At 44.6% G+C, this 15,497-nt stretch overlaps 1 protein-coding gene across 1 annotated transcript in view; it reads left to right on the forward strand.

The window, feature by feature from the left end:
• The window catches only part of EPS8L2 (EPS8 like 2), a 99,059-nt gene that overhangs the window by 27,182 nt on the left and 56,380 nt on the right, over positions 1-15,497 (forward strand). Inside the window, exons 2-3 of the mRNA XM_019547315.1 lie at positions 3,355-3,418; positions 4,688-4,743. Coding sequence (XP_019402860.1) covers positions 3,375-3,418; positions 4,688-4,743 — 100 coding nt within the window. The 5' untranslated portion in view covers positions 3,355-3,374. The remainder of the gene's footprint in view (positions 1-3,354; positions 3,419-4,687; positions 4,744-15,497) is intronic.

Below are 15,497 nucleotides of genomic sequence, written 5' to 3' on the forward strand. Positions count from 1 at the left end.
ACCTGCAAAGATTGAATCAATGCAGGCTTTTTGAATGTCTGTCCCTAGCGCGCGCGTGTGTGTGTGTGTGTGTGTGTGTGTGTGTGGAGGTGGGAGAAGCCTAATCAAAACTGGGACCACCCAGTATAAATACTCATAATAACAATACATACAAGGCATCAGCCAACAACTAGTGAAATTGCCTGTTGGGTAGAAAGGGCCTAATCTATCTGTTATATAACTCAGCTCTGGGATAATGTTTGTATAATGCATATGCTTCCTCTGCTTGAGTGAAAGAACCCAGTGTGTTATCAGCAAGACAGCTGCAGACTCATCAATCTGTACTGGCTACACCACATGCAGAGGAAACAGAGCAAATAAATGCTGTCTTTTTATGGGTTACACCTACAAAATACAGGACAGTGCCTAAGCACCTAGTATTCTGGGACAGCTGTTTATTACCCTAATCAGTCATTTTGCTGTCCCTTTGTGTTTACTGTGCTTCCTCTGCCCACCTATCTCTCATCATCAGAGGCAGCACCTGGCCTGATCCAGCTCTTTCCTGATCCCAAGCTGAGGCAGCACCCAGCCCTCTAGCAGCCTGCCCGGGTGGCCCCGGGGGGCACTACCACCATGGAGAGAAGGACCAAGGCCCCCTGCAGCTTAGGACCACTTGGCCCACCAGCAGCTCACCCCCCAGCTGAGAGAGAGGTCAGCAGGCTCCACCAAATAAAAAAAGATTGGGCCCCTTGCTGCTTCTGCCTTCAGCAGGTGCCTGCTGAAGGCAGAAGCGGCAAGTGGACCAAAGCTTTTTTCCTGCTTTTCCCGGTGGCTGGGGGGCGAGCTGACAGTTGCATCATTGCAATTTACAACACTGCAGACTAAACAACATCTGGATGTAGTTTAGTTTGCAACAATGCAAAGTCATTAAAAAACCCCCAAAGTCTTGCACGTGTACACTGTGATGCCATTAAGCCCCACAAAGTGACATTTTTGTCACCTGTACAGACTAATGGCATCACGTATACAAACACCCTTAGGTTGGTGGCTCTGTAGGGCAATGCCCATCTCCCATTCTGTGTGTGTAGAGGGGAGACCTGGGCCATAAGGGAAGGCCTTATATTGACTGAGGAATTGTGGAGCAAGCCAGTAGTATGTGCTGCTCAATCTGCTGTCATTTACACTCTCTTGCTGAACAGGCAGTAGAGGTCTAATGACTCACCCTTAAAATACTTCATGACATTTTTTTTCTTCAAGAAGAATTTACCTGCACTGTTCCTTCCCCTTTCCCTCCCCTTGGATTGCTAACGATAGGTATGTATGTAGAGCTCACACTTGGTCAGGTGGGATTCTATGAAGTGTTTGTGCATGAGTAGGACTTTAACAAACAAGAGAGGAACTTGGGACTTTACCTTGCGGCTGATGTGTATTCTGCCATCACACATCAAGCAGCAAATACTAATTGGCAGCAGATAGCTACAGCGGCTACACCTCTACATTCCCCCTGGGTGTGCCACCATTACTGAGCACAGGTTTAAAAAAAAACACTTCATTTTAATGCTGGCCCAGATTCTATAAAACTCCATGCAGGTTCTTCTTTGTGAATAATTGTGCAACACTCAGCCATTCCCCCACAATTTTGAATTTGCTAATGGAGCAGCAAGCGAAGGCAGCTACTATGGGAGACGGATGGGCAGAGTGCTTGGTTGAACAGAGGCAGGAAAAGTGGAGCTTGATCTCACAGCTCTTCTCTGTCTGACAGAACTTACGAAGGTGAAAACAAATGCTAACATTTCCAAGGTCGCTCTCATTTACCAATGGCCCATCTCCATTACCCTTCACTTTCCTCAAAGTGGATTTCTATTTGGGGACCTCTGGAGCTACGCTGCAAACTCACCAGGCTGAATTTTGCTCTCACTTAAATCCAGTAGAAGAGACTTCAATAAGACTACATATGGTTTAAAGGGATATAGGAACAGAGCATTACTGTTCCTGAGTTCAATCAGCTACCAGGAGCCTAAAATGGATCAACAGCCTTAAAAAGAACAGAATAGAATAGGGCTTAGTAGAGTAGAGTATTTTTCCTCTGCCAATTATCCTATGTCCTATGAGCTGCAAAACAATTCATAAACATGGCCAGGGACACTGGAACTGGTTTAACTTAACTGATGTGTGTCAAGATATCAGGCACATTCCTTCAAATTTTGATAATCTTATATCGATTTCAGTGGGGCCAAGATTGAGCCCACGCAAGAGAAACAATAAGGCACTTGAGTGGCCAGATCCTACAGAGATGACTTTTAATATTTTCCAGTGTGAATAAATGCCTGGAAATTATAATCTTTTTGTTTCGTTTTGTTTTGTCTTATTTTCTGCATTCACATGGAAGGGTTATGAGGAACATTGTGGATCTCTGAAAATACAAAATTTCCCAGATGGTTATATGGTATTTCCTCTCTCTGCTCTTCCTTAACTGGCTGCTTTATTTTCTGAAGGAAATTCTGGATAATTCTCAAACTCTCTCCTTTTACTTATAATTTTTGTAAAGCATTTATCCCCACATGTGGTAAATCTCTGAACTGGGCTGTCTGCTTCTCTACTGCTGGCTGGACATTCAGAGTCCCTTATGGTAATCTATTGGATTGCTAATAGTGTTTGCAAATCTGTCTTGTGCTATCATTTGCTATGCGAAGAGTATACTGGTAAAGGCAGCTTTATACCTGATATGGCACTTTGTACTAACACTCAATAATTTTCCAAGACAAGGTAACTTTCAAACATGTACATGAAAAATAACCCAGGGCATTCATCATTGGTGAGAGTATGACTAAATAAAGCATATCAGAAGGCAGAGTAGATATGCACCTTTAAAGACTAACTAAATAAAATATAGAGACAGCACAAGTTTGTGAGCTCAAGTTCACTTCATCAGATGCTGTGAAAGGATGTGCAGAAAGCAGAGTATAAGGAAAGAGAAATTAGAATATAAAAAAGAGAAGGGAAGGAGAAGAAAGAAAGATAAGGGAAATGCGGGGAATAAAGCATAGCTATGCACATTTTCAAATTGCCTCTAAGGGCTCACTAGGATGAGGCCAGTTATGCTCTTATTTAATACTAGATCAAACCCCTCAGCTTATATCCGAGAAGGCTTGGTGCCATGATAAGGGTAGGGAGAGTGCAGGAAAGTAGCTGGGTGCAACTTAAGGTGACCACCTGCATACACCATCAATCGTGGGCACAGGAAGAGAGGCTGGGATCTTTTTACAAAGTTCACCCCGCAGCAAGGCACGCAGTTGCACAAGCAGTTCATCAGGTCACATAACAGAAGGCTGAATTTTCTAATCACTCATTATGTCTCATTTGTTTCTGTTACAGCTGCGTGTCCTGAGAGCAATATGAGCCTCAAGGGATCTATCAGCAGCAACCCTGGCTCTGCAAAGTAAGAACCTTACTGTCATCATAAGCTTCAATGACTTCTCTCCACATATTGCAATAGATTGGGACATCCTATTCCTACCTGTTTCATTAAACTTCTTTAAATGTGGCCTTCATACAGGCTTAAAATTGGGTCAGCCTCAGCCCCTGCAAGCTCACCTGTGGCCATGTTCCTCATGTATATAAACCAGCAGATGGCAAAATGCAGCTTGTGTGCCAGATGCGGCCTACCAGGCCATTGTATCTGGCCCATGGGGCCCCTAAAAATTTAGAAAATTAATATTTATCTGTCCCTGGCTGCCTGTCATGTGGCCCACAATGGCTTGCCAAAACTCACTAAGCAGTCCTCCACCCAAAATAATTGCCCGCCCCTAATATAAACTCACACTCCACCACCCTTAGAACCCTCTCCTTGAAGTCATGCATTCTCCATATTAGTAAGGGATACCATTGACATGACAGTATTTATAATGAGGCTGGCCCAGATGGGCTGTCTGCTACTTGAATATCCCAGTACTACATTCAGATTAAATAGAGCCCTACATGTGGATAACAGCTTTGTATGAGAACGTGGGTTCTAACAGATTCTCTGAAATGGACAGTACAAATGATGAAGTGCTCTAGCTGGTAGTACAGAGCTGCCATCTGGAGGATTAAAATCTGGATTTGGTTGATTGTACTGCAGAAGCAAGGCAGGCCTGTGAGAAAGAAGTGCACTCCTTTGATACCTGTATGGAGATGCAACCTGATGTTCAGGCTAAGCTCAGTTCCATCAGGTCCTACTGCCAAGAAAGGGCCAGAGGAGTCTGGGAGAACCAAGGCAGAAAAAGTGGGTGAGGATCAGTAGTCTTGAGGTCAGAGACCTGTGTCCTTTCCAGGTTTGGCCCAACTAAATGCAAAGGCAAGAGCCTACACTTTGGAGAAAATAAAACATCAAGGGAAAGCTAGTTGGATCCCCTCCCCTCAAAAATTAAAGCTAGAGGGCAAATAGCAAGGTTCCTACAAGACCCCCAAACCCATTACAGTGCAAGCCACTACTGTGTGGAGAAGTGGAAGGGAATCCATCTGGCTCCCCTGGCATGGCAGTGATTGCTACCACTCCTCCACACTCATTCAAGCTAAGACCAGAAAGCCAGTGCTATGTGCCATTCAGAGAGGTACTCCAGATCAGAGTTACTATCTATTCAAGTGTAACAAAATCACATCATGAATCCAAAAGAGAGATGCTTTAGATTTGGTGTTCATTGGGTCTGTCTTTTCTTTCGTGTTGTAGTGGCAGCATGGGCAAAGCAGATGGAGCTTCCAAACTGAGTGCAAAAGATTTATATGGTAAGTCACTGGCCCTGAGGCACTAAACTGATGAGTAAGATTAGAATTAGTAATTGGGAAGATGAAAGTATCTTTGTGTCCTGGCTCCCTGTTGATATCTCCTAGTGGTACAGCGAGGGTCATCTGTGTGAGATGAGTGGGTATAACTGACACTTCATAATTCACTGCCAATGTATTAGGGGGCTCCTGACTTTCCAGCAAAACTACCAGTCCAGGCCACAGCAGGAAACAATATGCCAGAATGGACAAGTCTTTGGTCTGTTCCAATAAGGTGGTTTTTATATGCTCCTACCTGCTATATGTGCTATACAGCAGAAGATGATAACTGTTTTCTTATATACTAAGCTCACAGGTGCCTGTGTCATGATAGCAGAAATGCCTCTGTCTTCTGACAACACTGCTCCCCCAGTGCAGCTGGTCTGCTGGGTCGTATGACTGAAACACTAATTTTGCTAGTGTACACAAGTGAGTGCAGAACAGACACATGTCTCCAAGGTTTTCTAGTTGATGTAGCCAGATAACCAAGTTCTCTAAATTGCCCAACTAAAGCCATTCTGTTACTAGCAGGTTAATGATTATATTCTTTAACTACTCGGTGTACTATGAAAAGTCACTGAGTGCCCTTTGATTCTTTTGAAGGACCAAGTCTATAAAGTAGGTGCAGTTTTTTAGCTGGCAAAAAGAGCTTCAAAAGAACATTCAGGGTTCAGATATGCCATAAACCACAGTAGCACCCCAGTGGTGCAAGGATCTGCAGAAGTTTAATAGCACTGTGGAAAAGCTGAGTATTAATAGTGCTATATTATCTTGCATATAAAACACAACTTTCTTCCAAAATAAGCTACTGGAAACAGGAGTGTGCAATTTAAGCACAGAAATGAGGTAAAAGCAACTTTTGCTGCACAAGCCAGGGGGAGGTGGGAGAGGAAGAGAGAAAATAACTGTGCTGCTGCATACAGGGCAGCACAGTGAGTACCTGGGGCTCCCTCACTGATGACTGTTGACACTTTCTCTTTTCCTGGGTAGAGGCTTGTGCTAAATAAGCTGTTACTGACTCAACAGAAGCCTCTGCCCTGGCACCCAGGCAGAGGCGGATTAAGATTCATTGGGGCCCGGGGCCCCCTCCCCCCACAACTGGGGCCCCCTGACCCACACTTTGCCCCACAGCCATCGGCTCTGTCCCCAGCCAGTGCAGTGGCAACAGCAGCCAAAGCAGGATGCTCTGCCCCCCAGCCCTGGGGCAGGAGTCGTGGCGCTCGCTGCCTGCAGGTCCACACTGGAGCCAGTGCTAAGGGTGCAGAGCTGCTGCCTGCTGGGCGCATGCAGCGTGGACTGAGCACCAGGATGGCCCCTTGCCCTGCCACGGCCCAGTCCAGCAGAGCATCACACATACCTGGCCCAGCTGCCAGTTTCGTCCATACCAAGGCAGGAGCCCCTGGGCCCGGGCGTTAATCTGCCTATGCACCCAGGCTCTATTGCTTTGTATTTCTAAGGTTCTAAAGCTCAGCTCAAGAAGAGCAGAGGGTCCGGCATTTGGCTCAACCAGCACCCCTGTGGTGTCCTGCAGCTAGTAGTTAACAGAGCAGCCACAATCTTCTTTCTCCCCTCTACTGTAGCTCCCTGCGTTCCCCCTGGAAAAAGACTGTCCTTACCAATGTTTTTAAGGAAAGATCTTTTTTCTCCATTTTGCCTTTCAAAAACAAGGTGTGTGTCTTATTCAGAGGTATGGATATGCAGTCAAATATGGTAATTATCATTACTATTAATAGTTCTCTGCTGATTTATGACAACTGTAGGTCTGGCTTGCCTTATGCAGTGATAAATTGAACAAACAGGATTGAGTGGCAAGGATTTCCTCCGTTCTGTTCAGCTACAAAAAAGAAGGCTTCTTGGCTGGGGTGCTCTCACCATTATTTGGCGTTTCTGGTCCTGCCAGCCTTCCAGCAGAACTCTTACTGATTTTGTTAGCGAGATCAGCTGCAAGCAAGAAGCACCCAATAGAAGAACCTGACTGGAACAGAACAGAACAGGGATGATATTTCATTTCACATCCTGCTTTCTAGCCCAGCAATCATTGCACTCACTTTCCATAATGTTGGCAATTCATTTGCCTTGGGTTTCCATATTAAGGCACTGCAACAGCAACTTGATGAACTGTTTGTACCTATTGGAAATCTCTTTGGCTCTTGGTTGCCTGAAATATTGTTACTGTAAGGTGACTGTGCTTACTGACCAGGTGTCTGAGATATTTGTCACTGTTGAATGACCTCAGTTGCAGACTGCTTGCCTGGAGCTTTGTCACTGTCTTATTCAGAGGAATGACCTGAGCCTGGGATAGTGCCACTGTGGGTGACCTTCGCTGCTGGAAGGCCTAGAACTTACCTTACAGGATAAAGTGTTGAACAAAGTAATCATTAATAATTTAGGCAAGCACAAGGCAGCACTATACTGAAATAGAGAGAGAAGAGAAGTTTGCTGCACTCTGCACCACTCAATAGGCTAATTTAAGTGGGCTAAATTCAAGGGGGAAAGACCAGAGTGGGGGAAGTTTAAACTCTATAGGTTGCTTGCCCAGAGATTAAATGATATGAGCTAGAGCGGAAACGGGGACAGGCAGATGCATGGAACTCTTTGGACATTTGCATTAAAGACCTTTTATATAGTTTAAAGGGACTCATACCCTTTAAAATGAACAAGAAAACACAGAACATGTTGGAGTTGCAGCACATGTTGAAAGAATGTGGAGCTTTGGATGGAGGCAGGCTTTGGAAAGGCTTTAGTCTTAAATACCCAAAGTAAATCAATAACACATCTTGTTTCAGTCTCATCTTAAAATCAAGATCAACCTAAAAGTTGAAAATAACACCATTTTAAACCATTCACCTATTAAACTTTTGTCCTATTATGACAGACGTCCACCAACTAGATGAATGCATCCAGTCACTGATATAGCCTACTGCAGTGTATCATTACTGAACAGTCACCATTCGGGTGTTCATAGGAAACTAGTGAGCTGGAAGAGACCGCACAAGCACATGCAATCCAACCCCCTGCTTAAAGCAGGATCATCCCTGACTATATCATCCCATGCAAGTGTCTGTTTAACCTGCTCTTGAAAATGTCCAGAGATACAGATTCCACACCTTCTCTAGGTAGCCTGTTCCAATGCTTGACCACCCCCACAGCCAGAAAATCCCTCCTAATTTCCAAACTAAATTTCCTCTGCTGCAGCTTGAGGCCATTGCTCCTAGTCCTATCCCCTACAGCCACCAAAAAAAAACCCATCTCCATTTTCTCTGTAACTGCCCTTCAGGTATTTGAAGACTGTTATCAAATCCTCCCTCAGTCTTCTCTTCTCAAGACTATGAAACCCTAGTTCTTTCAGCCTTTTGTTTCCCAGGCCTGTATGTCTCCCCATGGCTCCAAAATACCTTTAGTGCCAATAGCTAGAAACAGAAACTAGCTAATGGTCTGGTTAGTGATTGAAACCCATCCTTATACCTTTAAAACAAATCCATTCTCTAAAAGAAGCAGTCACCCTTAGTACTGAGGTGGAAAATATTTTGCTTTTTATGTGACCATGCACAGAAAGCTCTTTCCTTCTACAAATTCACCAGCAATGAGACTTCTTCCTCCCAGCCCCAGTGAACCTGGACAAAGGCACACTTAGTGAGGAGCCAGATCTTCAGCTGAGTAAATCAGCAAGCTGCCAAAGGAGGGTGGGAGGTGCTGATTCACAGCACCTGTAGATTCAGCCCAGTATTGCACACAGGTTCCTTAAGGTACCCACGTGGCATACCCCAGCTTCGGCAAGACCTGAGATTTCCATGAGATAATCCAGTACTGTTTTTTCAAAGGCCTCTGTGCATGAAAGGATCACACAGTCTCAAAGTCCTGGCCTCCCAGTACCTTCTCAGTCACAGCCCTCCCAAAAACTGCAGAGCCCACTAATGGGAAGAAATCATAAGCCATCAAAGTCCCTCAGAAGTCAATGGAACAACTCTAAATTTACTCCAGCTGAAGCTCTCTCCCATGTTGCCAGTACATAGACTGAATAACACATATAAATGCAAATGATTACTTTAAAGTGATCCAGGCCTTGGTTTTATGTTTCTTCCAAAGATAACATCTCTGGCCATTGAGTACTCTCTCAGCACAGTGCAGGCCTGGAAAGAACCATCAGGGCCAGGATCTGGTTTGGTTTGGTCATCTCCCATCCAAGTACTAACCTGACCCTGCTTAACATGAGACATGTTACAGGATTGTAATACAAAGCATCAGGACTTCGGACAGTACCCCACTATCCTTTGCAGTGCTCAGAACAAAACAAGGCCCTTTCAAAGTTAGTGTACTCAGTCCTAACCATAGTGGCCCAGTTGTTCAGCTGGTTTAATTCAGTGGCATAGCCTTCAAACCAAGGAAGTGACAGCAGCTGACAATCCAGCGTAGCAGGTTGCATACAGATTCTGCAGACCTGACTCTCAGTGGCCAGACCTAACAAGTCAGGGTGAGATGCAGCATCTTGGCTGATGGAGAAAGTGCTCCTGGAAGCTGTGGCAGATGGGCTTCCAAGTGCACTTAAGTCCAGATGACCTCTGCCCAGCAGCAGAGGAGCAGTATCACCAGATACTGATACAATCAATGGAAACATTACTTCTGGTTATGAACGGAACATATGCTCTTAATGCTTCAGTCAAAACAAGCATGAAGAAACAGCACTTGCTTCCCTTTGGTGTCCACAAACTAGCAAGAATGGGGTATGCTGCTCATGCCTTAAATGGCAAATAGCCACCCTTTAAGACCATCCCCATTTCACAGCCAGGAAAAGAGAGGCACAGAGGGGTTAAGTGACACATGTTGTGGTCACAAAACAGGTCTGGGGCAGTGCTAGAAATGGAACTGAGAGGTCCTCTCTCTCAGCCCCATGCCACTGTTTGTCCAGACATGAAGTAACAAAGTAAGCCCCTACGTGCAGAATGTTCTGATCTACAGCTGATGGCCACCACGCTCTCACTTCATGTGCACTTCACTGCACATGTGACTCAATACGCACTTCACTGCACATGTGACTCAATACTTCGCAAAAATCGTAAAAAATGTTGGAGACAGTGCATCTGACTGGGCAGAGCACTAGCCTAGGATTTTGGAGATGTGAGTTCCTTGGACAGCCAACAAGCCTGCTGGGTGACACTGGGCAAATCATGTCCCTTCCTAATGTCTCAGTTTTCCAGTCTGTAAAATGGGGCTAATGATACCACCTGCCTGTGCACACAGTTTTCACCAATATACTTTAGAAAACAGGTAAAACATTAACGTTGCTTTAACCTTCTTTTTTTTTTTCAAGCAATTATCAATAGGATAGGATTTACACAATTCAGTTCCATTGGTACTGAGGGGAATTTCTTACACATGTCCATATATATGCTCTGTATGCAAACAGTATATAGATACTATTTCCTCCAGCCTCAGGTGGTCCCTTCCAGTTCGTCATTCCTATCATCATCTCCTACAGTAGCACATGAATACTGAAGGAATTGGCTGCAGTAATTTCAGAGCCATTTGAGAACTCATGGAGGTTGGGTGAGGTCCTGGATGATTGGAAAAGGGCAAACAGTGCCTATCTTTTACAAAGGGAAAAAGAAGGATCTAGGGAATTAGAGACTAGTCAACCTGACCTCAATATCTGTAAAGATAACTGAGCAGGTTCTCAAGGAAATTTAAAGTGAAGTACCTAGAGGAAAACAATTCGATCAGAAACAGCCAGCATGAATTCACCAGGAGCCATGCTTGACCACTCTGACCATGCTTGACCACTCTGATTTCCTTCTTTGATAAAGATAGGCTGTGTGGATGTGAGGGGAGCAATGGACATGATATAGCCTGACTTTAGCAAGGCTTTTGAAACCGTCTCCCATGGCATTTTCATTAACAAGCTAAAAAAATACAGACTAGAAGTACTGTAAGGTGGATACTTAAACTGTCTGATTCATTGCACTCAATGGGTACATCTAGATGAGACACTACTGCACAGTAGTGTTGGCTGGGCACTAACTATGGCATACTGCTACTGCTCAGTGGTAATGACCTACTGCACAATAGTGTCTGAAAAAAAATGTGCAGGGACGGTACTGCACAGTAATGACGGTTATTGTGCAGTTATTTAGTCTTGTCTTTGCACATTATGCAAGTACTGAATGACTGTGCAGTAATAACTGCACAGTCCGCTGCCAGTGAGTAGTCATCAGTGGCTAATGTCTAGTGAGAGAACATATCAAGGGGTCTGTCGTAGGTCCTATGTTGTTAAATATCTTCATTAATGATTTGTATGATGGTACTGAGCAAGCACTTTGCAAGTTTGTGGATGACACCAGGTTGGGTAGAGTTGCAGACACTCTGGAGTGTAGGGCTAGGATCCAGAATGACCTGGAAAAATGGTCCTCAATCAATGAGATGAGATTCAAAAAGGACAAGCGCAAAGTCCTGCCCTTGGGATGAAATAATTGCATGCACAAACACAGACTAGAAAATGACTGACCAGACTGCAGTAGTGCAGAGAAGGACCTAGGAGTTACAATAGACCGTAATCTAAACGTGAACTATCAGTGTGCTCTTATTGCAAAGAAAAGCCAACAGTATACTGGATTGCATTGACAGGAATGTCATCTTGCAAACCAGGGGAAGTGATTCTTCCATTCTATTCAGCACAGGTGAGGCCTCACTTGCAGTATTGTGCGCAGTTTTGGGCCCCACACTTCAAGAAGGATGCGGACAGATTGGGAAGAGTTCAGTGCAGAGCAACAAAACTTATTAGAGCCCTGGGAAGCAAGACTTACGAAGAAAGGCTGAAAGAATTAGGATTATTTTGTACTAGAGAAGAGAAGAGTGACGGAGGATTGGATAACAGCCTTCAAATACCTGAAGGGCAGTTACAGAGAGAATGGAGATGGGCTTTTCTCTGTGGCTGTACGGGACAACTCTAGGAGCAATGGCCTCAAACTGCAGCAGAGGAAATTTAGGTTGGAAATTAGGAGGAATTTTCAAACTACAATATGAGGGCGGTTAAGCACTGGAACAGGCTACCTAGCGAAGCTGTGGAATCTCCATCCCTGAACTTTTTCAAGGGCAGGTTAGACAGACAGTTGCGTGGGATGATTTAGACAGGGATTATCCTGCCTTGAGCAGATGTGCTTGTGAGGTCCCTTCCTGCCCTACTTGTCTATGATCCTATGATCCTATGAAGATCCCTCATCCCTCTTGCAGGAGGACTTGCAGCTTGGCTTAGCTTGCGACTGCCATGTGCACAGAGTACTCATCATCCTAAAGAATTAAAACATATCACACTTGTTCAGCCCCATATTCTGGAAGAATCTCCAACTGCCTTTACAAAGAGAGCCCTGGCAATGCAGACAGTAGAAACGACAGGTAGCTATCATGTTGCTGCCTTATTCAAACACCGGGCTGCCAGCTGAATAAATGTTAATGCATTCTATGAATAAATAAAGCTGCTTCTCTGCTTACTAGCTTCTGTTCTGAGCTTAGATGAAAGGACACTGGGGGAAATCCATTGCATCCTCCACAACATAAAAGAAAGGCAGAAAAGGAAGTACTTTTAGAGGAGCCTATGCCACAGACTTATTGCCACCTTTTCTGTTACTTTAAGCTGATGGCCTTCTATTATTCTAAACGGTTTGCACAGCTCAGTAAATACTGCTGCACCTACTGCCACTAAATCCATCTAGCAGGGCAACAAGGGGCAGATCCCAGGAGTACTGAAGGTAAGGGGATTCTTTCTGTTGACTTCACTGAGCTTTGGATCAGATTGTGAAAGAGAAATTATACAATATTCTATACTAGAAGAGCGCTTCTGCCTCACTCTTCATTGTAGTATCTGAACACTCTGCAGCAGTATCCTAGGCATCACAGCTAACATCTTTAACACAGTTATACCTTGCTAGCAGTTCCTTTTTTTTTCTGATATGCTTTTTTCTGTGGAAGGGTGAAGACTAATTAAGGTTCAGGAGCTGGGAGCACAATTTCATAGCCTGTAACACTGCTCATGGCAAGAAGTGGCTGTGTCATTATCAATCATTTTACCCGCTGCAGACTAAGTGGCTGATGAAACATTTAATCAAGGAGTGACGGCCTCTTGGTAGGCAAGATCACTTGATACTGAACATAGCTTGTAACTGAAGAAAGGTTTCTGTGCTGTAACAGGACACTGAGGACCAGCACAAAGGGTGTAGCCATTCCTGCTTGCGGGGCTTGGGAGGATGATGCTGTCTATTCGGAGGTGCTCTGCTGATGCTTGCTAGCAAGGAGTATTTTTAACAGAAGCAGGCAGCATCTGCCATGTGAGAATCCATTGGCAGCATGTTCTCACAGGCAAGGGCTGCTCCAGGATCCCTGGCACGTGTGAAATCATGTGGTCACGGACTAGGTGGAAAATCCTGCAAGCCAAAACTAGATTACAGCCCACCTGGTTACAGCCTTCTCCCAAGTTCCACAGGCAGAAGCGTGGCAACAACAGACCATCTCAGATACACAGAGTGAAGATGGCTCAGTTGTGCAGTGGCTAGAAATCTTTGAGAGACAGGGTCTGATACCTGAGGCTGGGTATTTTTGCCATGGCTGGGTGTTCTTCAAAAGGCCCAATGGACGTGTGACAATATGAAACAAAAGAGGGCGAGTTGAGTTGGCCATGCATGAGCTTGGGTCCGTCTGGGTTTGGATCTTTAGTTTTTCCCTACCAAATGGCTTGCTTCTCCCTAGCTAGAGCCAAAGCACCAGATAAAGTGAAGCTGCTGGCCCACACATGCAGAACAAAGCACTGAATGGCAGCCATCAGGCTTGTGGGCCTTCACTGCTCATTTACTGACTGTGTCATGCTCATACACTGATGCAGACCTCTGGTGGGAGCCCACGTTTCTGCCTGCATAAATCAACTTGCCTGTCTTTTACTTTTGCCATACTTTACCTCCTGTTTTTATGATGTTTCTTCGTGTTTGTCCTTGCCTTGGGGCAGGGATTGCCCACTCATTCCCATGTGGTACCCAACATGCTTATGAGCATGAATACACAAGGATGTCCATTTTAGCTCCTCCATGAAACATAATGCAGGAAGAAGAATCGGCATGCAACAAACAGCACCGGAATGAGCTAGCCAGGAAAGAGATGACCATATTTATGAGAGTCTGATAAACAGCAGCATAAATAAAAATAAAGAGGCAGGTCCCCAGCGAGTATAAGCAGGCATCAAGTCAGTGACATCAGTGCAGCTAATATCCAGTTGTACCAGCTAGGGGCTGGTGTCCAAAGCCACGATGATCTCCAAATTGACTTGAGATGGTCTCTCTCCTCTTGAGGCTGTGCAGTAAATAGCTATGTAATATTGATGACTTAGCATGCTGGCCAACAAAAGGGTGATTATTCAGCATTAGTCAGCGGTTATCTCCTGTAAGGAGTTGCAAGCTTGTTAATTATTTCAGCTGAACAACATGTGATATACCAATGGGCATATTATGACTAGCCAACCAAAATGATTCCTCTATATTTTTCCCCATCTTCCTAAATCCCCTCTGACCCTGTAACATCTGTGGTGTGTGTCTGCAGTGGAAGATCATTAAAATAACATGGATTAAAAGCACAGAGTCAACAATGAAGGTTAGCAGCAAATGAGCTTAAGGCTAGCACCCTATTTCTGTCTTTCCAGCTGCAAACAAGTCCCAGTTGCTCCCCCTTCTTTCTCACCTATACCACCAACAAGCTCCCTGTCCACAATCCACACTCCATCTACCCACACAGACATCCCGTTCAATCGAGTTACCTGGTAGTGGCCCACGTGTGTCCAATAGCAGACTTCAGGCTGCTGTTGCTATTATTCAACAGGGAGAGAGAGGTCTGTGTCCTACCACTGACTCTTCTGGTCTCTGGCTGGCTGCCTTCTTCAGTTCCCATTAATTCAGGAGGGTCTTAAAAACCATAGGTGCTTTTCTTTGTCTGCTTGGAGATGGCTTAGAGCTCATTGGACATACTGAGACCTGGTGGGTGTGGTGGGGCAACTGTCCAAGCTGTCTGCCCTCCAAAAAGCATTTCTATAGTTATTTTTCCCAGAACAGCCTGCTTGTGCTATTGCTTCATCCAGAAGTTACAATCTCATTGAGGTTCGACTTGGCAACTCCCTTAATTCTCTTTCCAGATTGGCTCTGCACTCTACCCTAGCACAGGCTACAGCACCTATGGCCTGCTCTAGCTAACACCAGCTGGCAGTGTCCCCGAGGGAACACTTGCTACATCACAATCATCACATGACATCACCACAGATATTTAGGCAATAAAGGTTGGCAATGGTGAAGCTGAAGAGATGTTTTTTGTTTCTTTTTCTAATTATTTTCCTTCTAACTTTTGCAAATGCACATCCTTCATCCCTGAGCTCCTCTACCTCACCCTTCAAGGCAATTGAACAGACTTTTTTTACAAAGTTTTTTCATCTGACAAGAAACAATTACTTAAAATTTTCCATTGAAACATTATTTGATGGAAAAAATGGCTTTTAGATTGTTGTTGTTAAAAAGAGAGACCACATTTCAATAAAATGTCAGGTTTTCACTTAAAAAAACAAAAACAACTTGGACTGGGACTAGCTTCCCAGATTAAGGACAATAAGAAGTCCTTTTTTAAATACGTAGGGGGTAAAAAGAAGGTCCCGGGTAATGTGGGGCCCTTGCAGGACGCGATGGGAAACTTGGTCGTCACAC

The sequence above is a fragment of the Crocodylus porosus genome, unplaced genomic scaffold (genome assembly GCF_001723895.1).
Source record: "Crocodylus porosus isolate Cpor-Errol unplaced genomic scaffold, CroPor_comp1, whole genome shotgun sequence".
Taxonomy (NCBI): Eukaryota; Metazoa; Chordata; order Crocodylia; family Crocodylidae; genus Crocodylus; species Crocodylus porosus.